This window comes from Stenella coeruleoalba (genome assembly GCF_951394435.1).
Source record: "Stenella coeruleoalba genome assembly, chromosome: X".
Taxonomy (NCBI): Eukaryota; Metazoa; Chordata; class Mammalia; order Artiodactyla; family Delphinidae; genus Stenella; species Stenella coeruleoalba.
In genome coordinates this window covers 119,609,761-119,633,449 of record NC_137152.1, presented here as the reverse complement: position 1 = coordinate 119,633,449, position 23,689 = coordinate 119,609,761, and the positions used below count along the sequence as shown (strand labels likewise).

The 23,689-nt window shown below is 49.0% G+C and overlaps 1 protein-coding gene across 3 annotated transcripts in view; it reads left to right on the top strand.

Moving 5' to 3' along the window:
• TMEM185A (transmembrane protein 185A) overlaps positions 1-20,068 on the top strand; it is a 31,334-nt gene extending 11,266 nt beyond the window's left edge. Inside the window, exons 2-7 of one of the 3 annotated variants that reach the window (XM_079911395.1) lie at positions 5,257-5,433; positions 7,598-7,805; positions 12,789-12,872; positions 16,019-16,195; positions 17,044-17,167; positions 18,341-20,068. In XM_079911395.1, the coding sequence (XP_079767521.1) occupies positions 5,257-5,433; positions 7,598-7,805; positions 12,789-12,872; positions 16,019-16,195; positions 17,044-17,167; positions 18,341-18,585 (1,015 nt within the window). In that variant the 3' untranslated portion in view covers positions 18,586-20,068. The remainder of the gene's footprint in view (positions 1-5,256; positions 5,434-7,597; positions 7,806-12,788; positions 12,873-16,018; positions 16,196-17,043; positions 17,168-18,340) is intronic. The other 2 variants (XM_079911397.1, XM_079911396.1) reach the window with 2 other exon arrangements.
• The last annotated feature ends 3,621 nt before the right edge of the window (positions 20,069-23,689 follow it).

The following is a 23,689-nucleotide window of genomic DNA, read 5'->3' as shown; positions in this document are numbered from 1 at the left end:
AGGGGCCCAAGGTAGTGCAAGGAATGCAGCTCTAGAAACTTGAAAAGGCAAGGAATGGATTCTCTCCTAGTCTCTGGAGACATGGCTCTGCTGACACCTTAGTTTTAATGTAGTGAACCCCATTGTGGACCTTTAGCCTCCAGAACTATAAGAGAATAAATGTGTATTGTTTTAAACCATCAAGTTCATAGTAATTTGTTATAGCAACCATAGGAAACTAATAGAGGATGTAAATTTTAACAATATTGATTTTTTTAATCTATAAAAATGGTGTATCTCTCCATTTATTTAGATCTTTAATTTTTTGGTAGTGTTAGGTTTCAGAGTATGTCTTGCACATATTTTGTTAAATTTATCTCTAAGTATTTCATATTTTGATACTGTTGTCAATGGTAGTTTTTCATAAACTTTTAATTTTAAATATTATTAGGTTTATAGGAAAGTTGCAGTAAATGATAGTTTTTTTTTTAAAAAAGTGTCCATTTTCTCATTGCTAGCATATAGAAATGCAGTACATTTTTTTGTATATTTACCTTGTATCCTGCAACTTTTGCTAAATTCACTTATTAGATTTAGTAGCTTCTTTGGTAGAGTACTTAAGATTTTCTACATAGACATCATGTTGTCTGCAAATATCAGATTTACTCCTTCCTTTTGAATCTTTATCCCCTTTATTTCTTTTTCTTGTATTATATTTGTGGCTAGAACCTCCAGTACAGTGTTGAATAGATGTATTGAAGTGGACATACTTGCCTGGTTTCCAGTCTTAGGGGGAAGGTATTTAGTCTTTAACCATTAAGCATTTTTAACTAGGTTTTTTTCTAGATACCCTTCTAGCCCTAATTAGTTTAGAGCTTTTATCTTGAGTGAGTAGTGAATTATGTCAAATGTTTTTTCTGGAACTATTGAATAATCATATGGCTTCTCTTTTTCATTCTATTAATACAGTGAGTTACATTAACTGATTTCCAATGTTAAGTGAAACTTGCAGTCCTGGCTAAAGCACACTTAATCATAATGTAATATCCTTTTTATATATTGCTGGATTCAATATCCTGTTTTTTAGGGGTTTTGCATCTGTCTTCATGAAGGATACTGGTATGTAGTTTTCTTTCTTGGTCAGGTTTGGGTATCAGGGTAATGCTGGCTTCATAAAATACTGGGAAATGTTCCCCTCTCATCTTTTTCTGCAAGAGTTTGTGAAAAATTGGTACTATTTCTTCCTTATGTGTTTGGTAGATTTTGTCTGGCCCTGACATTTTCTTTGTGAGAAGGAGTCCAACTGCAATTTCAGTTTTTTAAATAGATATAGGAATATAAATATTTCTTCTTGTGTGAACTTTAATAATATCTTTATTTCAAGAAATGTATGTGCATAAAATTGTTCATAATATCCACTTCTAATCCCTGTAATGTTTGTAGGATTTGTAGTGATGTCCCCGCTTTCATTCTTTGTATTGGTAATTTGTGTCTACTGTTTCTTTTCTGATAACTCTAGGTATAGGTTTACCAATTTTCTTGATCTTTTCAGAGAACCAGCTTTTAGTTTCATTGATTTCTTTTTTCTTATGTGGACCATTTTTACAGTCTTTATTGAATTTGTTACAATATTGTTTCTGTTTTATGTTTTGGCTTTTTGGCTGCAAGGCATATGGGATCTTAGCTCCCCGACCAGGGATCGAACCTGCACCCCCTGCAATGGAAGGTGACGTTTTAATCACTGGACTGCCAGGGAAGTCCCTAGTTTCATTGATTTTTCTCTAACATGTTTCTTACTTAGTTCATTGATATTTGTGTGTATATTTATTATTTACTTCCATTCATTTTTTTAAAATTTCCTTCTCTTCCTAGTTTTTTAAGGTGAATCATAGATCGTTGACTTGAGAACTTTTCTACTTAGCGTTTGATGCTGTAAATTCCCCTTAAGTATTGCTTTAGCTGTATCTCACATATTTTGGTATGTTGTGTTTTCACTTTCATTTAGTCCAGAATTTTAAAAATTTTCCTTGTGTTTTTTTTTTCTTTTACCTATGGATTATTTAGAAGAGTATTGTTTAATTTGTAAGTATTTTGAGAATTTTTCAAATATCTTTAAGTTATTGACTTTTAGTTTAATCTCATTGTGCTTAGAGATTTACTTTGTATGATTTCAGTCCTTTTACATTTGTTGAGGATTGTTTTATGGCCCAGAATTCAGTCTGTCTTTGTGAATGTTCCATGTGCACCCAAATTTGCACTTGAATTTGTATTCGGCTGTTGTTGGGAGGAATGCTTTATCAATATCAATTAGGTCATGTTGGTTGATAGTGTTATTACAAACTTGTATATCCTTAGTAATTCTCTATGTGTTCTATCAGTTACTGAGAGAGAAGTGTTAATTTCCAGTAATAGTTGTGGATTTTTCTGTTTCTCCTTAATGTTTTAATTATTAATGTTTTCTACGTGTATTTTGAAGCTTTGCTATTAGGTACATAAATATTTACAGTTGCTAGATCCTCCTCCAACACAAATCACCTCTTTATCATTATGTATGCTCCTGTTTGTCCCTGGTAATATTCCTTGTTCAAAAATATATCTTAGGGCTTCCCTGGTGGCACAGTGGTTGGGAGTCCGCCTGCCGATGCAGGGGGCGCGGGTTCGTGCCCCGGTCTGGGAGGATCCTGTGTGTCGCGGAGCGGCTGGGCCCGTGAGCCATGGCCGCTGATCCTGCGCGTCCGGAGCCTGTGCTCCGCAACGGGAGAGGCCACAACAGTGAGAGGCCCGCGTACCAAAAAAAAAATATATATATGTATGTATGTATATATATATATATATATATATATATATATATATATATAAACCTTATATTGTGGTAGGCAGAATGATTCCCCCAGAGACATCCAGGCCATTAAGCCCTGGAACCTATGAATATGTTATGTTACACGGTAAAGGGGATTTTGCAGATGTCTTTAAGGTTACAGTATTAGTTTTTATTGCATCTGTGACAAATTACCACAGATTTAGTGTCTTAAAACTACACAAACTTATTATCTCATAGTTCTGTAGGTCAGAAGTACAGGTACAGCATGGCTCAGTTGGATCTTCTGCTTAGAGTCTCACAAGGCTGGAATCAAGGTGTCAGCAGGGCTCTGTACCTTTCTTGAGGCTCTGGAGATTAATCTGCTTCCAAACTCATTTGGGTTGTTGTCAGAATTTAGTTCCTCGTGGTTGTAGGGCTAACGACCCCATTTCCTTGCTGGCTGTCAGCTAGGAGTTATTCTCACCTTCTAGAGTCGGCTTGCATTCCTTGGCTCATGACTCCCGTCCTCCATCTTCAAAGCCAGCAAAGGCAGGTGGAGTCCTTCTCACTTTTGGAATCTCACTGACTTCCCCTTCTGCCTTATCTCTCCTCTTCTGCCACATCTCTCTGACTTACTTGTATGCCTTCCTCTTCTGCTTTTAAGGGCTCATGTGATTACATTGGACACAACTGGATAATCTGGGATAATCTCCATATTTTAAAGTTGGCTGATTAGTACCCTTAATTCCATCTGCAGAGTCCTTTCATGGTAGTACGTAGATTAGTGCTTGACTGAATAACTGAGGACAGGAATCTTGGGGAACATATTTAGAATTCTGCCTACCACAGTTGTGGACTTTAAGATAGGAAGAGTATCCTGGATTATCCAGGTGGACCCAATCTAATCACATAAGGTCTTAAAAGCATAGCACTTTCTCTGGAAGCAGGAGCCATATGGCAAAAGAAGTCAGAAGCATGAGAAAGATTCGATATGCTGCTGCTGGCTTTGAATGTAGAGGCCTATGTTCTTCTCAGAGAGAGAACCCTAGGACCTAAGGGCAGCCTCCAGCTGACAGCCAGCAAAGAAACTAAGATCTTAGCCCTACAACCACAAGAAACAGGATTGCCAACAACCTGAATGAACTTGGAAACAGATTCTTCCCAGAGTCACCCGAGAAGAGCCCAGTCAACTGACATCTTGATTTAATTTATGAGACTCTGAGCAGAGAAACCAACTAAGCCTGTCTGGACTTCTGACACACACAGCTGTGAGATAATAAATTTGTGTTCTTTTAAGCTGCTAAGTTTGTGGTAATTTGTTATAGCAGCAATAGAAGACTAAAACAGATTAGTAAAGTCACTCTTTCTTCTGGTTAGTGTTTGCCTGGTATAACTTTTTCTGTCCTTATTATCTGTCACTTTGTAGATAGATAAAGTAGGTTTCTTATGGATAGCATATAGTTCTCTTGCTGTTTTAAATCCAGCCTGACAATCTTTGTCTTTTAATTGGTAATTAGACCATTTATATTTCATGTAATTGTCAATGGGGTTGGGTTTTAACTGCCTTCTTACTGCAGTCTGGAAATTGCCTCCAGGCAGTAAGCTGGGGCATTGATAGAGTTTATCTCCTTTGTTTTCTTTCTTTCTGCCATCATGGTCCTTCACTGCCTGTTGTTCACTGTCTGAAAACTGTTGTTTCATATATTTTGTCCAGTTTCTTGTTTAAGGTGGGAAGGAAAACTCCATCCCTCTTACTGTATCAAAGCTGGAAGTAGAAGTCCTCAACTATGTAATTTCTAATTAATATTTTAAAAACATCCTCTTCATGAAGTCCCTTTTATGTGAAATATAAGTGTATGTTTATATGTATAATCCAGTCACAAAAAGGATAATACATATACTAAAATATTACTGTATATGAATATGGCAGATGGCTACCTGTTTAAAAATAGAATCAAATAATTAGTCAGTGACAGAACTTGACCATATCCTGAACCTGTCCACTGTTTTCAGTCTCCATGTCTTGATGGCTAGTTCCTTCTGCTTGGAGTGCTTCCTCAGCTCCTATCCTTTCCTGCCTGGCAGCTTTCCATGTATCCTCCAGAACCAGCTCCAGGGTCATCACCTCTCTGCTTCCCAGTCCCCCCAGACAGAATCCGTATTTCTTCTTCTGGGCTGCCGTCACACTCCACCCATAGAACCATTATGGCACAGGCCATGCTGTGCTGTAAGTATATGTTTCTGTGTGGACTCCCTCCTACCAGGAAGCCCTGGGAAGCAGGAAACTTATTTTAGTCTTCTTTATATTTGTCTTGTCCTCTAACAACAGTATGTCTTCTACATAGAATTTTTGATGTATGATTATTGAATTAGTGACTCTCTTCATGTGCTAGAAGGCAATGTTGTTATTACTCCTCATTTTAATATCACATATTTGTAAGCGTGAATCCTCTTTAATCATTTTGCTTTTCTCCCAGTAAATTCCTCATCTATGCCTGTCTGCTGCTGTTCTCTGTGTTGCTGGCCCTTCGTCTGGATGGCATCATTCAGTGGAGTTACTGGGCTGTCTTTGCTCCAATATGGCTGTGGAAGTTAATGGTCATTGTTGGAGCCTCGGTTGGAACTGGAGTCTGGGCACGAAATCCCCAATATCGGTAATACTGCTTTATAAAACCTTTTGGTCTCTACTCTGAGCCGAGGGGGGGCAGTATCTTGTTTTTCACTTTATCAAAAGTCAGGACTATTTTCTTTTCTACCTCTCTGAAGTTTTCTAAGAACTATAATATAGGCAAGCTGAGTTCTGTTTTAAGTTTTTAAAAATTAAGTGTTTGCTATCCACTTTTTAACAAATGCACTGTTATTTTAGGTGCTTAAGTTCCTAGCCAGCCTACAAAAGCTTAAGTAATCTAACATGCATCCAAAGTATAGAACTGTTATACCATGCTAGACAAGGACGTATAAAACCATCATGTTTGTAGGAGCAGTTCTACAAACCACAGGTCTAGCTTTGGCCATCAGGGATATATCCTTCTCCACTCAGTCCTGGAACTGGGTCTCCCCTTGTCCCAATCTCCTAGTCCTGGGGTTTTAGGACTGTTAGTGTGGAGGAGGCAGCTTGGCCAGGAAACAGTTAGGTCCTGAGACAGGAAAAGGTGAGACCCAGATGCCGTGAAGGAGAGCAGAGCCTTGGGGGCCGGGCAGAGGCGTACCCTTTACCTTCACCCCCACCTCCCCTCACGCCTTTCTTCTTGGACGGTGTTCTGGTCCAAGTTCCTGTCGTGAGCTCACTCCAGTGTGCAGCCTGGTGCTGCTGGGGCCCACAAGAGTCTCTCTGCTCTCCCTCACAAAGTTTGGAACTTTGGAAAGGAAAAAGGGGGACTTGAGAGTGAGGGGCTGTTCTAAACCATCACCAGGAAGATGAGGAGTGAAGAAATGCCGGGTAGGCAGGTGGGGAGAGAAGAGGGGGACAGTGCAGCTGCTCATGTGAGAAAAGTGTAGAAGTGGGGACCATCTCAACTTGTTTAAATCTTTGTTATGAACTTTAAAAATGAGATTTAGATCGAGTAAAATATGTTACCACATACGTATCTAAGAACTTGAAAATAGCTACACAAAGAGCCCTGGCAGATGGGGGACATTCATGTGTAGCTTAGATTTTTTAAGTTCTTAGGTTTTTCTTTTTTAAGATTACCTGTGTGGCCATAAATCTTTTATTTTTTATGAGGTATTTTCAGATATCTAATGTTTGCTACTCAAAGAATGAAAAGTTACATAGCTAAACATTTTAAGTTCCACTAGTTATTTAGAAGCTATCTGAACTTTTCTCTGTTGGTTACATTTAAGATTCCTTTCAAGATTCCCTTAAGAAAAGGAATTGTATGTGCGTAGTTGAATGTCCTGAATGTACAGACATGGTCATTCTAGTGTCAGTACTGTCCAATGGAACATTGTTGGGTCCTATAGAAATAACCACTGACCTCATTTTCTCTGTGTCCTAAATTTACAAGCATTTATCACCAACATGACACATCACAAATGTTCATCTATATTTTGAATGAAGCACAGTCAGCCTTGCAAATGCATTGTTAAGCATTTTCCTGATTAGTGGCCTTATTATTTTTTTAATTGTTAACCTATTAAGTCCAAGCATGATCCCTTAAGCAGCTTTAACTGATTTAAAGAACAGTTTTAATGGCTCTTCTTTATCATCTGCAGGTGTCAATTCATCCTAATGGAATAGAAAGGAAAATAAAAAGGCATTCACAATTTTATTTGCATTTTAAAATAGCACCTAACAACAGTTGCTGTATTTTCTTGAAATAGCACACACTTATTCATAAAACTAGAGCTATTTTGATAGTATTGCATGAAATGTGATTTACATGGTTTTTAATTCATTGAGAGACAGGGATCGTGAGATTTAAGGGGTATTTCAGATTTTAGCAGTAGAAGCAATCAGCTTAAATAATCTTGGAAGTAGTTGAACTTAAAGTTATGAACCAGAGTGTTTATGTGCACTGTCAGGAAGTAATAACTGTGGCTCTTGCTTCTGAGAATATCTTTATTCCGTTCAAAGTCTGAGTCTGGTTTGGCTGTAAATGTTCGTTTCTCGTCCTGTAGTAGTTCTTTGACGTTTGAAAGATTGCCTGTTAAGGAGGAATGTTGATTTAGCTTTCTACCTGATTTTCCTGAGCCTTTTGTTAAATTTACAAATACGGTCCTTAGTACCCACGTAAGCTGGCATTTGCCCTGAGCTGCCTGCTTGTTACGGAGACTCCGAGCTGAGGGTGTTTTTCTTCGCCTTCTGTCCCTTTCCAGAGCAGAAGGGGAAACGTGTGTGGAGTTCAAGGCGATGCTGATCGCGGTGGGCATCCACTTGCTGCTGCTGATGTTTGAAGTGCTGGTCTGCGACAGGATCGAGCGAGGCAGCCACTTCTGGCTCCTGGTCTTCATGCCGCTCTTCTTCGTTTCCCCAGTGTCTGTGGCAGCCTGCGTTTGGGGCTTTCGACATGACAGGTCACTGGAGGTGAGCCTTCGTATATTTAAGCAGGTTTTAAAATGCAAAATCGTTTGGTCAGTTATTGTAATGGAGACCTCTTGTCCTTGGTTAGGAAGAGGTTGATCACTAACGCTAGATCATGGTACGTAAGGAAACGAAAGATGATGGAAATAATCATGTTTCTCTTTCTTGACTTAGAACGCTGGTTTTTCACTGAGGCCATCAGGCTTCTTCCAGCTTCACGTCTTTCCCTGCCCACCTGGATCAGCCAGCTTCTCCAGAGAAACAGAACCAGTAGGATAGATGTAGATGTAGATATAGACGTAGATGTGCGGCTAGATATACACATGGGGAGGTTTATTTGAAGGAGCTGGCAAGTCTGAAATTGATGGCGCAGGCTGGCGGGCTGGAGACTCAGCAGGATATCTCCCTCTCCAGGAAACCTCAGTTTTTGCTCTTCAGGCCTTTTAACTGATTGGATGAGACCTACCCACATCATGGAGGGAAATCTCCTTTTCTTAAAGTCAGTACCCTTACAGCAATACCTAGATTATAGTTTGGTTAAACGACCGGGTACTACAGCCCAGCCAAGCTGACGTGTAAAACTAACCAGCACAGCACCTCAGACCCCATGACCAGCACTTTGTCTGCTCCCTGGCTAGCTTATCCTGATGGGCCTATATGTTCATTTAGTAAGCATTTATCGAGTATTTACTATACGCCAAGCCCTCTTGGCCTAAATGTAAGGGATACACACACGAATGAAAAAGCAATACTAGCAATGCTAATAGTAGTAATGAAAATAATAGCAGGTAATATTTATTGACCACTTGCTGTGTACCAGGCCTGGGGCTGGACGCTTCCATGCAGTAGGATCTCGTTGAAGATCTGCAGCAACCCCGTGACGTGGCTGCACTTGCCACCCCTGGTTTCCAGAAAGGGTAGGGAATTTGTTCCTGGCCGCTTATCCAGGGGCAGGGCCAGGATTCCATTGCAGGCAGCCTGACTCCAAAGCCCATGCGCCGAACTGCCCAGAAGCTGAGGGCCCGCAGCCGGGTCCAGAATGGCTCGAGGGGGGAAACTGGACACTGTGGATGCCGTGTTGAGCTGCGCGGGTCGAGAGCAGAGAAAGAAGACCGCAATTGGTCAGAAGGGAGAGTGGGAGCTGGTGGGTGGCAGCTCAGGGTACTTGAACCTGGCGAGGGAGGTACCCACAGTGGGAGAGTGATGGAGCCAGGCCCCGGGGCACCACTGGGAACAGGGCCCCGAGTGACAGGAGCAGCTGTGCCTGGCACGGGGAGAGCGACCCCTCAGCCCTGGTCCGGGCGGCCATGGAGGGAGGGGAGCCCTGGGGGCCTGCTCTCAGCCTCCCTGCGCTTGCCCTCCCGCTTCAGACCCTCTGCCCCGCCAGGTCCTCCAAGAATTTGCTCTTGAACTGGTCCACTCTCCAGCGACCTCGCTCTCTCATCTGAAAGGGAAAACAGAAAACAGCAGCAATACCCCCTCAGGCCTCCGTTTGCCTCTCGTGCGTCTTCCTTCCTCACAGAAAGGCTCTGGGAAGCAGTGCGGCAGGGACCCCGCATTCCCTGCTCCGGCACGTGCTCCCCGTGGCCTGTGGCCTCATCCGGGGGCCTCTTGAGCCCCCATCTTGTCTGGCCGCTGGCCGCGCTGTAGCTCCTGACACCCCTGGTCCCTCGACCAGTCTGGCCACCTCTGCCTGCGTTCAGCTCCTTCTCTGAAGTATTCTTCCTCCGTCCGCTCCTTGCACGTTGCTGTTGCATAGGATTCTAGTCCTGGGCGTTTTCTGTCCTCACTGCGTGCACTTCCTCTGAATGATCTTGTTCACACTTCCTGCCTCCACTGCCGTACGTGCTCTCACTTCCTAAATTCGCATTTGTAAACTCCGATTTCTACACGAGCTCCAGACTCATCCAACTTCCCCTGAATCTCTATTCCCTGTATTAGTTCGAGGCACCATTTCCACCCAGTCACACTTACCTGTCTACTTTGTGCCTCTGTTGCTTTGCATTTTTCTCTGTTATCTGAGCAAAATGAAGTAAAACCAAGCTTTAAAAATCATTTATAAAAGCTTACATTAAGCAAAATCACTGAGATCAAAGCGTCTCGATTTTACCTGTTTGGGGCCGTGTTTCTCAGTGGGGCTGGGTATGCTCTTGGCGTTTTGGATAGGAAATGTTTTGTTGAACAGGACTGTGCCCTGCATTTCAGGACACTTATCCCTGACCTCTGCCCACTAAACACTAGCGGAGGTGCTCCCTCAAGTCATTGTGACAGCCATTAGGGCCCCTGCACATGTCCTAGCTCTTCCGCAGGTGAGCAGCATTACCCAGGTTGAAAAGCGCTCAGAAAGTTCTATAAATACTGTTGGATGAGGGCTGAGGAGGAGGTTTAAGAAAACTGAAAATTTGGAACTTTGTTTCTTAGAAAGTAAAAGCATGTACAAGGGCTAGGACTATACTGGGCACGAAACCGTATTTTCCTAATGCAGTGTGGCCACACTCTTGGCAATCTACCTATGAGAAGAAAGCACATACCAAGAGTTGAGCTCCCTCCTGGTTCTTGTGTCCCAGGAGGAGTACCTACGTTGGCTAGGGGGTTACTGGGGCTAGGTTCCCCCAGAGCCCTGAAGGAGGAGTCCGGGTGAGCCAGGGTGCCCTGTGCAGGTAGGAAGGGGATGGTATTTTTCAGGCAGAGGAAATAACACATAAGAAGCCGTAGATGCAGAAGAAAGTCTGTCATGTTGAGTGGACCAGTGACTCAGATATGACTGGAGCACAGTTTTGTAAGGTGCAGAGAGTCCTAGAGGTGGAACATGGTGATGGTGTCACAGCCACAGTCATACGGCGGTGATATGAATGAACGTACTTAACACCATTAAACTGTACCCTGAAAGACGGTCAGGACAAAGAGGGTAAGTTTTACATTACGTGTATTTTTCCACAGTAAAAAGAAAAAAAATGCCTGGAGCATGAAGTACAAAGGAGGGAGCCGGGGAGGAGGGGGTCTGCATAGAGGGATTGGGCTGAGTAAGGGCCAGTCCTCAGTCCTCAAGGCGTTGCTGAGCTTCCCAGGGCACCATAATGAGCTCCCAGGGGCACCATGGGATACCAGACATTTCCGAGGGAAAAGCAGTGACCCCTGACATCTGTAGGGACACCCTACGGACTACTAGCTCCATGTAGTTTAGGGCTTCACTATGAGGCCACACTACGTTCATTTCGATAGTGTCATGGAGGAGTCTAAGTTGTTGGCAGTTGCTGGGATGAGAAGGCAGTGCTGTGCAAACATGCATACGGAGAGCGGGTGATGAGGAATGCTGCAGTGCCAGCAGGCACACACGTCCCACCAGGAATTACTTGTAGTTAGTTAAGAATGGGACACACAGAATATTTTTCTTTCAATTAACGTGAGGTAATTTTTTTTTTAGATGACTACTTAGGATAAGCACTCAGTTTAGATCTAATGACTTAAATCAGTGGAACTGTTAGGTGTTTCTTTTGGCCCAGAGGCCTCAGAAAGAATTGCTGAGTCGCTAAATGCCCTGGGAACTGGGAACTTTGGGGCAGCTCTGGGCCAGGTCACGTGGCGTCCTGTGACTTTCATCCTGTGGGCAGTGATGAGCCCTTGAAGAGCAGTGAGCACTGCAGCCAGAAAGGAGGGCCGCCTGCGGGGCATTCGGGAGCACGAGGGCCCGAGGAAGCAGGAGTAGTCGGGATGGGGGCCGGGCTAGGGATGCTAGAGAAGTCTGCACGGTGGAGGACAGGGCCAAGTGCCTGAGCCTGAGGGTGTGGGAAACAGAATGCGGGCTGCCCTCCTGTGTCCTGATTTGGGGAATCAGGCCGCAGCGGTAGCTCCCGGTGAGACAGGGTGAAGGCAGCAAGGTGCGGGAGGTGGGGTAATGAACTCGGGGGAGAAGGGCTTCCTCTGAAGTGCCTCAGGGAGAGTCGGCTCTGGGCCACAGCAGGAAGGCCAAGGTGGAGACAGGTGGGAGAAGCGAGCAGTAGGAGGTCGCGCAGGCCAGGGATGTGGAGGCTGGCTCTGCTCCCCACCCCAGGGCAGGGTGAGGGAGTGAAAGCACGTGTGTTTGTGTCTGAGTCTCTACAGTGGGGAGAGAGGCTGAGTTTAAGGCTTTGGGGGGCATCACCATGTAAGGAGAGGAAAAGGCACATGAAAGGGAAGTGTCAGAGGCCAGGAGGATGGCGAGACTGCACGCTGGGATCCTCGGAGGAGGGAGGAGTGGCGGGCAATCTCCCACGCTGCAGAGACGCCCAGTAGGATGCCAGCTGAAGTGGTCCGACGCTGCAGAGCTGATCAGGTGACCTTGATGAAAGCAGTTTCCCGGTGGTCCTGAGGGTGGAGGCCGGGCCACAGTGGGTGGAGCTTGGAGTGGCAGGGGTGGCCGTAGGGACTCGAGTGTCCATGGTGTCTCACAGAGCTTGATGGTTTGGGGTTATTTTGTGTTGAATGGGAATGAGTTGAACATGTTTCTGTGCTTCTGGGAAGGATCGTGGAGTGGCGGGGTTAAAGATGCAATAAAGAATCCGTAATTGATGTCTTGATGTGACAGGGTCCTCGAGGAGCCAGAAAGGAAGGGGTGGGATGCAGGCTGAGTTCCAGGTACAAGAAGAAAGCAGTACAGGGATGATTAAGAACAGAGATGTTTGTGGGTAGGCGCAGAAAGAAAGCTGGGGGAGACCACCAGAGATTGCGTCTCTGCAGATCGCGAGCCTGGAGACAGGCCATTGCCTGGATGAGCATAAAGGGCCGAGCAGCCACTGAGCAGAGGACGAGGCCCAAGGCCAGGCCAGGTTCCTCCTTGACACAGCACTGCTTTGCTCCTCCGGTGCTGAGAATCAGGAGGTTGCAACTTGACATAATAAAACTTTTGCTGCATTATAATTTGCATTGCCTTTTAGTGTGTTAACCAAACAATTGTGGTATTGAATGCAACCGTTATTTTGTTTAACTGATTCTTCTCTTCATTTTTAGTTAGAAATCCTGTGTTCTGTCAACATTCTCCAGTTCATATTCATTGCCTTAAGACTGGACAAGATCATCCACTGGCCGTGGCTTGTATGTAACTTTTTAAATCCTTAAATAAACTTTTCTTTTTATTATAAAAGTCATTCGTGTTTATTGTAGAAATGTCGGAAAAGACAGGCAAGCGAAGGTAATAGGATAATAATCACCCATAATCCACTGGGAGATAACATGGTTAGTTTTTTGTTTCCTTGTTTGGGGGTTTATTGTTTCATAAAGATAATTGAGATCATACTGCATGTATAATTTGGTATCCTGCTTTGTTGTTCTAATGTTGTATTATAAGCATTTTTACATGTCAATAAAAGGTTCTTATAAGCATGACTTTTCAAGTTTAATTGATGCAAAATATTCTTCAAATACATTTATGAGACCGTCCCCTCATTTCTGAATATTGAAGTTGTTACCGGTGTTTTACAATTATAAATCATGCTGCAGCATATAATTTTGTGCATAAAAATCTTTGCCTGTTTTTTTTTTCATTGTTTTCCTAGGAAGGACTACAGAAACAGTATTACTGGGCCAGAGGGTGGGAACTTTTTGAGATGTTGAAATACAAACTGCACTGCCAACTCCCTTTTCCAAAAAGCTATGCCAGTTTACACTCCTGCCAGGGGTGAAGTCTGAGTCATACGAGTGACCTCTTGCTTCCGTTAATGGGTGTTCGGTTAAAACTGATTGTGCATAGATAGACAGAAGAATGGATGGAGAGAGAGAGATATATGGCAAGCTGCAAATTAGAGAAAACAGTACGGTTTCAACTAGTAATGCATAGAAAGAAGATGAGACAAAAGGTAGAAGAATTATCTTGCCTCCGGGAGGCGAGGTCTTGCCAGGGTTTGGGGTTTTCTCCCCGGCCCCACCCTGCTTGATGTGTACTTTTGTACATAAGACATTGTCTGTGATTAACATGGTTTACCTTTAAAAAAAGAAAGAACAAAGGTAAAAAATATAGTTAAAGAAAAAGAAAATATTCATTTGGCGACAAGGAAGAAAATATGGGAACATAAGTTACCTCTCTAGTGAATAAAGACAAGATCCATCCCTTCTGCCTAAAATCTCTGATAAAACATTCATAATAAAACATACTGTTGAGGCGCCCATCTTCCATCTTCAGGCTGCTGTGTCTAGAGAACAGTAATTGGTTCAGAGCTTTCTGTTGTGCCATGGAGGAAACAAATCTGGGTAAGACCAAAATTTTAGTGTAAGGTGAAATCAGAAAAAAAAAAGATTAGGAATTGTGCATGTTTTCTAAAGATGAACAGAGGAATTTTTCCAGCCCCAATCCTGTGCAAGCCCCAGCAGATGAAGCAGCCAGATTGCAGGTTTCCCACAGTGTTCAAGAGAAACCAAGTGAGGCTGGTCGCTAACATTCCACCCACGAGGACCAGGCCTCTAAGTGAGTCTGTTCCCAGACGTGCTTTAGGAGGAGGGACATAAGGGGAAGCTGTGCACAGCAAACATCCAGTCAGGAGCTCTGAGCTCCTCAGAAGGATTAAAACTCATATACCAGCTCAAGTCCTGGGTCTAAAAATGAAAGGTAAAAGTAAAGAAGTGTTAGAAGAAAACATAGGAGAAAAATCTTAGGGATCTGGAGTTAGGTGAAGAGTTCCCGGAAATGGCACCAACAACATGGTCTATAAAAGAAGCTCAAAATTAAAATGAAATTAATGAAAAGACAGGTCACAGACCAGGAGAAAATATTTGCAAAGCAGATGTCTAACCAAGGACATGTATCCAAAGCATCTAAAGAACTCTCAAAACTCTAAAAGCTCAACAACCTAATTTTAAGATTGACAAAAGACTTGAAGCGACTATTCACAACGAAGATAGACATATGGTGAATAAGCACATGAAAAGGACATCACGACCCATTCGGGAAAAGCAAATAAAAACCAGGATGAGGTACCACAGCACACTCATCAAAATGGCAAAGATAAGAACCACAATACCAAGTGCTGGGGCAGACCCGAGGGACCCGGACCCTCGCCCGTCGCTGGTAAAAATGCCAAACTGGGTGGATGCTCTGGAAAACGGCTCGGCAATTTCTTATAAATGAAACATGGAGTTACCATGTGACCTAGGAGTGCCAATCCTGGGTGTTTCCCCTGGAGAAATGTAAACGTACAGCCACACAGAAACCTGGGCACACATGTTTATAGCAGCCTTATTTGCAAGTGCCCAAAGCGGGAAAGCACCAGCATCTCGTTCCCAGGGTGACTGGAGAGCAGGCTGGGGTGCGTCCACCCAGTGGAGCAGCGCTCAGCAGTGAAAAGCAGTGACGTGTAGATACACGCAACGACCTGCAGGCATCTCAGAGATGTGCCGATTGGGAGAAGGGAGCCTCAGGTTACATGCTGTATGAGTCCGTCTCCATCACGTTCTTGAAGAGACAAAAGTGTCGTGATAGAGGACAGAGCAGCAGCTGCCGGGGGTTATGGGTGGGGCGAGGGGGTGACACAGTGATGGGAGAGCACGAGGGAGTCTGGCAGGGTGAAGGAGCTTTCCTGTGTCCTGCCCGAGGCTCCACAGATCTATACGTGTGTGCGTGAGAAGTCATAGAACTGGACACCAAAGGATAACAGTCAATTTTACTGTTTTGTAAGAGAAGACAAAGGGACAACAGATGTACCCAAGGGGGCCATGCAGAAGGGAGAAAAGGTCACACGGGAGGAGCCTGCTGAGGCCCCCAGGACTCATCGTGTGGGCTTGTGTGTGAGGGTGAAACAAGCTCTTTCTGGTATGACAGCAACTGACACAGAACACACCTGGGCGAGGCAGCGGAGACCGAGTGGCGGAAGCCTCCCAGCCTTGACTTGCAAGTTCATGGAGGGCCTGGGCCCCCTGCGCAGCCCGGGTTGCCAAGGAGCCTTTGGCCACAGTGCCTCTGGCAGGATGGGAAGTGACTGGGAAGAGGGGATGTCCGGGTGAGCCAGGGCGCAGGTGGAGGGGAGGCGGGCAGAGCCCGGGGCCCGCTGAGCGAGCTCACGCCTCAGGGCAGTGGCTGTGAGTCCCGTCACCCTGAGGGCTGCCGGGGCAGCAGCAACCCCAACAGTGAGCAGCGGGTCCTCTTCCCACGCTGGCCCCATCCAGGCCTGGCACCGTCTTAAGTGCAGAGATCCAGGAAGGAGTTGGCTCTGCCTACCCTAAAGACCTTTCTCCTCTCCTCCTCCCTTCAGGTCGTGTGTGTCCCCCTGTGGATTCTCATGTCCTTTCTGTGCCTGGTGGTCCTCTACTACATCGTGTGGTCCGTGCTGTTCCTACGCTCCATGGATGTGATCGCGGAGCAGCGGAGGACACACATCACCATGGCGCTGAGCTGGATGACCATTGTCGTGCCACTCCTTACTTTTGAGGTAAGCTTTCGGCAGAACTCTTGAGGCCCAGCAGCCTGCGCTTCCCCAGCACAGCAGCTCCCCGGGCGAGCCTGCCAACAGAGGACCACAGGACAGTCAGAGCGGCCTTTCTTTGGGGACCTGGGGGCTGGCAGTGAGAAGTGTACCTTTCTAGCCACCACGCATCTGAATGTATTGATTTGTCGTCTTCTTTTTTTTTTGAATTAATTAATTAATTTATTTATTTATTTTGGGCTGTGTTGGGTCTTCATTTCTGTGCGAGGGCTTTCTCTAGTTGTGGCAAGCGGGGACCACTCTTCATTGCGGTGCACGGGCCTCTCACTATCGCGGCCTCTCTTGTTGCGGAGCACAGGCTCCAGACGCGCAGGCTCAGCAGTTGTGGCCCACGGGCCTAGTTGCTCTGCGGCACGTGGGATCCTCCCAGACCAGGGCACGAACCCGTGTCCCCTGCGTCAGCAGGCAGACTCTCAACCACTGCGCCACCAGGGAAGCCCCGATTTGTCGTCTTCTAGAAAGAGAAAGTTGGATGTGATATTTTTGTATTTGAGCCCTGTGGAGAATTATAGAGTGGGCACTGTTGACTCCTCCAACCAAACAGCTGCAAGAGTTTCCCAGAACAGTCCTGATGTTGGAAATGTTGTAGGTGGATGGATTTTGCTTAGTCCTGAAGAGCCATATGAAAGCTCTTCTTGTCCTTTCCCCCAGAATGGAGGGTTACCGTTGCCTCCTGTGGAGCGAACGTCCCCCTTATGAGACCTGACGAGGGAGGGGCAGTGCAGTCTGGCTTCAGAGAGGGTCTGTTTTCAGATGCTCCATCGACAGAACCTCAACTGTTTCTCTTTCTTTAGATCCTGCTGGTTCACAAGCTAGACGGCCACAACGCGTTCTCTTGTGTCCCGATATTTGTCCCGCTCTGGCTTTCCTTGATCACTCTCATGGCAACCACATTCGGGCAGAAAGGCGGAAACCACTGTATGTACGCAGCATTTCCGAAGCGCTTGAACTGTGTGTGTGCGTGTGTGTCTGTGTGCCTGATGCGTGGCTGTGTGTGTGTGTGTATGTGGCCCCGCTTTATGAAAAGACGAACCTAAGGACCCCAATCAGGGAGTTTCCCTGGGAAAGGTAGGACTGAAGAAGGCCTGGAATCTTCCAGGGGAAGGGCGTGCCATCAGCCTTGCTTTCGTGGCCCTACGACCGGAGGGGGGCCTGAGCGCGGCAGGCAGCCTCTCTGGGCCCATCCCCTCTGCTGCAACACCGGGACCAAGATTCCTTTTTCCCAGGGGCTCCTGAGGATGAGATGAAAATCCACATCATCGACCAAACCCTGAGCGTCCTCCCAGTGTCTGTTTTGTCCTCGCTCTTGCCAGCATCATTCCTGAGGTCTCCAAGTCTTGTCAGTGGTGCCCGGCTTCTCTCTCTCCCCCTCCACCTGTGTGCTGTGATAGCCCTTTCTGAAGTGCTCTTTGATGAGGGCCCCCTCCTCACTAGACGTTGAGCTCCTTTGCATGTAGGCCCAGAGCACGCCCTTCTGGAAACTAATGCCACCGGGGGTTTTGCCCCAGGAGAGCCAGCACTGAGCTGACGGTTTAGTGGTACCCAGACCAGAAGAACGGGCCTTGGAGAAGGAGCTTTGAGGCCTGGACCAACACATGCCTGCCATCTTCCCGGACTCCAGAGGGTGATGGAGATCCTTTTCTTGGGTGACATTCTTTGTCACACATGTGTTTCTTCTGGGCCGGGAAGACTGGAGGATGTTGACATAGTCCAGACACTGCAGATATTTGAGGCTCGTGAGAGCAATAGTTCGCATACTGGAGGACCCATCAGAATCCCAGGACTGCCCCCCGCCACCCCGCCACAGTTTCTGGTTCAGGAGGTGTGGGCTGGGGCCCAAGATCACATCCCTAACAGGCCCCAGGGAGACATCTGGTAGCTGCCAGTCCAGGAATGCCACCTGCAGAGCTGCAGAGCTGCAGGGCTTCCTTCTTACCCTTAGTCGGTATTGAGGCCTTGCTCAGGCTTCATTCCCAAGACATCAGGATAAAGCACTACAGCGTACAAGGAAAAGTTCTCATTCATGAAAGAAAAGTAACCTGAAATTCAATGGAGACTAGTGTTTGAGAAAGTACATTTCTTCCTTTTCAGGGTGGTTTGGGATTCGCAAGGATTTCTGTCAGTTTCTGCTTGAAATCTGCCCATTTTTGAGAGAATACGGAAACATTTCCTACGACCTCCACCGTGAAGGTAATGAGGAAACTGAAGAAACGCCAGTTCCAGAGCCTCCTAAGATCGCTCCTATGTTTCGAAAGAAGACCAGGGTGGTTATCACCCAGAGCCCTGGGAAGTATGTCCTCCCACCTCCCAAATTAAATATCGAAATGCCAGATTAGACAGCCCCTTCCAGGGCAGATCGTGAGAGGACCTGGCCCGCACTCTCTTCCGCCTTCCTCTGCCTCTCCGTTCACCTCCCCCACCCCCAGAACTGGAGCTGGAGCTGGGTCTCCGGGGACTTCATCTCATGCCTTGTTTGCACTCAATGCCTACCAATGACTCACCGCGACAGGACACGCAGGTGACAGGGGCCTGGAACACGCAGCATGGTGTGGGGTGCGTGTCAGCGGCTGTGGATCTGATGGAGGGAGCCTGTGGAGAGGGAAGAAGTGATTTCCCCCGGGAAGGTGCCTGTGGAGCTGGCTTGGAGCCATCCTGGGTGGCTGATTAGGCCTGAGCAGGAATGGCTACACAGCTGGTTTTCAAAGTGTGAAAATTCCCATCAAAATTATTATTGAAAAATGTATTTTTGAACCAGGCCGGCCTGGCCGCGTAGCTCAGATGCCCCTGTTGTGGCGTAGTTAGGGGACTGAGAATGGGCCTCGGGCCCCGTGTGCACCCATGCTGCCTCAGCTGGCCTTGCTCCTGCCGTGGACGTCGTTTCTCTCTGCGTTTTTACTGGCCCCATTGGTGAGCCCTTTCTAATGGAGTGACTCCGTGCCTGTATAGTATTTATACAAATATTTTAGCGTTGTAATATACCGTGTTAAATCCTAGTTCTGTACAGTATATTCTGTTAAAGTATTTTTTTACAAGCTTGTACTGAAGACATACGTGTTCTGTTGCAGAAGTAGAGGCCAGTGGCACCCCCATCCTGCCCATCGGGGTGCCACCCCTTCATGGGACATTGCCATTTCCCCTTCAATTTCTCCACAAACACAGCAGCTGCTACTGCCGGAACGGCCGCAATAAGCAAGAAACTGTGCTTTTTGCTAACATGCTGGGAACACTGACTTGCAGAAAGCCATACAGCACGACTGGAAGCTGGAGCACTGGAGAAGGGTGCCGAGACTAAACGTGGCCATCAGAGTGTGCGCGTTGAGGTCTGGGGCTTTGTGTCTGCCCCCAAGCTGGGCCCATGCTTTTAGCTAGGAGGACCACGACTCCAGGAGCTGGGGGTACAGCCACAAGTCAGAGGGAAGAAAGCAGATGCGATGGGAACAAGCAGGCCGTGAGTAAAAGAAGGTAAAAGGAGCCCTGGCATTGTCACCTGGGAGCAGGGGAGAGGGGGAGAGGGGGCAGCTGCTACCTTGTCTAAACCGGGCTCCGCTGACATCTACCGCGCCCACCGCTCCACCCTGGCGCCAGCCTGTAGGAAGCCTGTGCTGTCTGAAGGGGACACTTGGAATGGTGCCAACTTTCCTGCTTGGTGTATAGCAAATGTAGCCCAATCCACTCTGTTTTTCCCCTTTAGCTGTTCAATAAACTGGTTCATCATTTTCCACGTGCACTGTGCGGGTCTTAATTTGGATATAGTCCAGGATGCTGGAAGTCCTGTCAGCGAGCACAAAAGGGAACCTTGAGCTGCCACCAGCAGCCGAGGGGAGCAGGGGTGGGTGAGCATCTCTCAGGAGTCTCCAGGGACAGCCGGAATATGCACTACAGAGAGGAAAGCGGGAGGCCCAGGGATTCGGCTGTTGGCGGGGGAGCACACGGCCACAATGCTGACAGCTGAGGAGGGGCCCGAGAGTGTTGGCGAGTTCCCAGACATTCTAAAGTGGAACTCGGCTTTTCAGTGGTCCTGAGGCATTGCCCAGTCACGTGGGCACCGAGTACCACTTACATCTATGCAAAATGCACTGTGATTTCTGGGTAGCTGTCTCTAGAGACAGTTAACTCAGGTGGCGTTTCAGCCCACGGTTTGCAAGAATCGACAAGGAAGGCCACCTTTTGCTGGTGATGGAAGGCTTCCTGCAGGTAGCCAAGGGCCACTGATGGACCATTGCTTAAGCTCCTTAGATTCAAACTTGCTGTGAGACAGCACGCTTCTCCGTAACCACGGTAGCTGTGAGTTAAGTGGCAGGTACCTTGCCTCCTGCTGTATGTCCCCCTGAGTCCTCAGGACCCCACGAAGCACGTGCTCCTACGAGTATCCTCGTGGGGAAGCACAGGCTCTGAGGGCGTGAGCCAGGCAGCTGGGGATCAGCAGGTCTGTGGTGCCGGCCTTGGCATCTTCTGGCCGAGCCCTCGCTCTCACCCACTGGGCTGGGCGCCTGGGCCGTGGGAAGGTGACGTATTGGGTTTGGAGGCGTTTCTGGGTCGTGGAAATCTCAGGAAGATCCTCGAGCCCGTGACCAGAGTAGGGTGGGGGGCATCAGTGGAGGTGGCCGCGCACGTGGGGAGAACGTGCCAGATGGGCGGTTGTGCATGGCCGCCTGTCTGATGTCCGAGCAGCAGGTCCCAGAGCAGGATGGCAGCACTCACGGCCTGGGCAAACCCAGACGGGGGTCCCGTGGACAGCGGTCGGCAGAAAGTGAGCCGCACCGTGGGTGAAGGCTCAGGGCGACCGCTCCGTCCCGGGTGATGGGAAACTAGGTGTGCAGAGTGGGACCAGCCTGGGGTGGACACGTGCAGGCTGAGGAGCCGCAGGGGACAGCGGCCTGACCTCCTCTGTGCCCAGGAGCTCACCCATCACTGCTGCAGCCCCTCCCTGCACCTCCTGTGGACCGACGGCAGGGCCTGGAGAGGGTCTCTGTGGAGGACCAGCTGCACGGCCTGTGACGGTGCCGAAACGGCAGGGTGCCTGCACCCTTGATCGTGGGCCCTGTCCCGGACGTTGCTCGTGCTTGAAATCATGGGTGCTGTGCACGGCCCGGAAGGCCAGGGGACACACAGGAGGACTTCTGACCTCGTGGGTCACACGTGGGTCCGTGCACGTGTGCCTGGCCCGGGGGCTCCGGGACCAGAAGGCCGTGGCCGGTTTGCACGAGCGCTCGGCCTGTGGCTCTGCACCCGTGCACGAGTGTCTTCGTGCCCCCTGCGATGACGGGCGTGAAGCAGGAGGCTGACATGCTGACGGGCCTGCCCTTTAGGATGTCACTTCCTGGCTGGGCTGTGCTGTCACCCCCGAGCAACCGGAGCACTTCTGTGAGGGGCTGAGCGGGAGTGTGAGCCCAGGGTGCTGCCGGCCGCGCTGCACTGTCCCGTTTACGTGGCGGAGGGACACGCCGTGCTCCGCATGGCTGCGGACGAGAAGGGCCCCGCCGCGGGCAGGGCGCCCGGCTTCGGCGAGGCGCCTCTTCCTCCCGACACAGCGGCTCCGGCCCTCGGCTCAGGGAGCTGCACCCCCCAGTCCCTCGCCCTGGACCAGCCCGTGCCCGCGGGGCACCCCGACCTCAGGCTGCTGCCTGGAGAAGCCGCTTTCCAGGATTTGACGGAAGAGCCTTTGTTGAAAAGGCCTCGCACCGCCTGCGAGGCCGTGTGGGAAGGCAGCCTGCTCTTCCACCCCTTTCCCAGGAAGCTGTGGACGAACGTCCACAGCAGTCGCTTTGCATCCATTGGGTGGAATGAAGACGGGACTTGCATAGGCGTCAACAGGCCGCTGTTTCAAAAGGAGGTTTTGGACAGGGGCGGCCTAGACAAGGTGTTCAAGACAGAACATGTGGAGAGCTTCATCCGCCAGCTTAACCGCTATGGATTCAGCAAAGTGTACCAGGACATGCACACGTCCCTCTGCATGACCAACCTGTCCACGAAGGAGCGGCCCGCCCACGTCCTGAGCGAGGTAAGGAGGGCGGGGGACGGCGGGGGAGGAGCCCTCTCCAGGGGCTGAGCCGCTGGGCCCGGGGGTGGGGGGCGGGTGCCAACCCCGGGGCCGCCTGGGACGGCGGCAGGCGTGTCGGGAGAGCTTCCTTTAAAGGTGGTACTTGGGCACCGGCGTGACGGCCGGAGCTGGAAGTGCCGCGCGCTGTGTTGGGACGTTGTTATGGGGGGACCCGAAACGTTCTCAGCACAAGGACGTCACTTCTCTCCCTCCTCCTTTTCCCTTTGCTGTGTCTGTGTGAGGTGATGCGTGTGAACTGGACCCCCTGTGGTGATCATTTCACAGCACACGCGGGCAAGGCGTCATCCTGTACTCCTGACACGTGGGCAGTGCCGCTCGTGCCTGACACGCAGTCACAGCGGGGGACAAGAGGACACTGCTGCAACGCTGGCCCTTCCCGTCCTCCTGCTCGGGGACAGTGGCCCGCCGGGGGGAGGGGGGAGGTCTGTGTGCCCCCTTGACTCCCATAGCTCCAGAGCATCACTTGAGTGGGGGCGCAGGTCCTTTCCTGGGAAGCAGTCAGCGTCCCCGGTCTGGCCCCTGGAGGTGCTGGCCAGGGGGCGATTCGGACACTTCCTTAGAAAGCTACCGAACCTTGTTGCAGTCTCGTACCTGCAAACGCCAAGTCCCCTTTCGTGGGCCTTGTACTCGTCCTAAGGGGCCATTTTCAGTCATTTTCCAAGGGCGAAAGGTGATGGTGAGTGAGCGAGTCTCGGGGATGTCAAAGCTGGGGCACAGCGTCCTGCTGGGACCGGGTCCCGCTTTCTCCAAAGAGGCCCTGGGTCGGCTGGGGGAGGGCGCCCAGGGGCCCAGCCAGGCGGCTGCTGCTTGCGAGCAACTCTTTTGTGACTCGGGGTTTCCTTTTCTCTCTCAACTGCGACCTCAGTTACACTTCTACCTGTTTTCTCTCTCAACTGCGACCTCAGTTACACTTCTACCTGCCCCTGTTTCAGAGAGACTGCCCGCACCTCCTGGTGAGGATGAAGCCGAGAGTGCACACTAAACCAGCATCCAGGCAGGTGGGCGGCGAGCCGGCAGCCCCGGGGCACCTCCCGGCGCCCAGCGCCGCGGAGCCGCAGGACGGCCTCCCACCGTCTCCTGAGCACATCCACGGGACCCCGAGCTACCCGCAACTCGACCATGCCTCCGCCCTGGCCGGGACTGACTCTGTCGCTCCGGCCCCTCCTCGGACAGCAGCGGAGCCCCCCGCGCCAGATCCCAACGTGCAGGTTCTGGTCCCTCTAGTCCCTGTCCTGGCAGGGGTGGCCCAGCCAGCCGAGGTCCCCTGGCTCTGCTGCGCCTGGCCTCCCGCCCAGATGAGTCCTCCCTGGCCCGTGCCTGGCCTGGCCGCCGCACCCCCCCAAGTCCTCAGCCTTCCCCACCCCGCGCAGCTCCCGGGG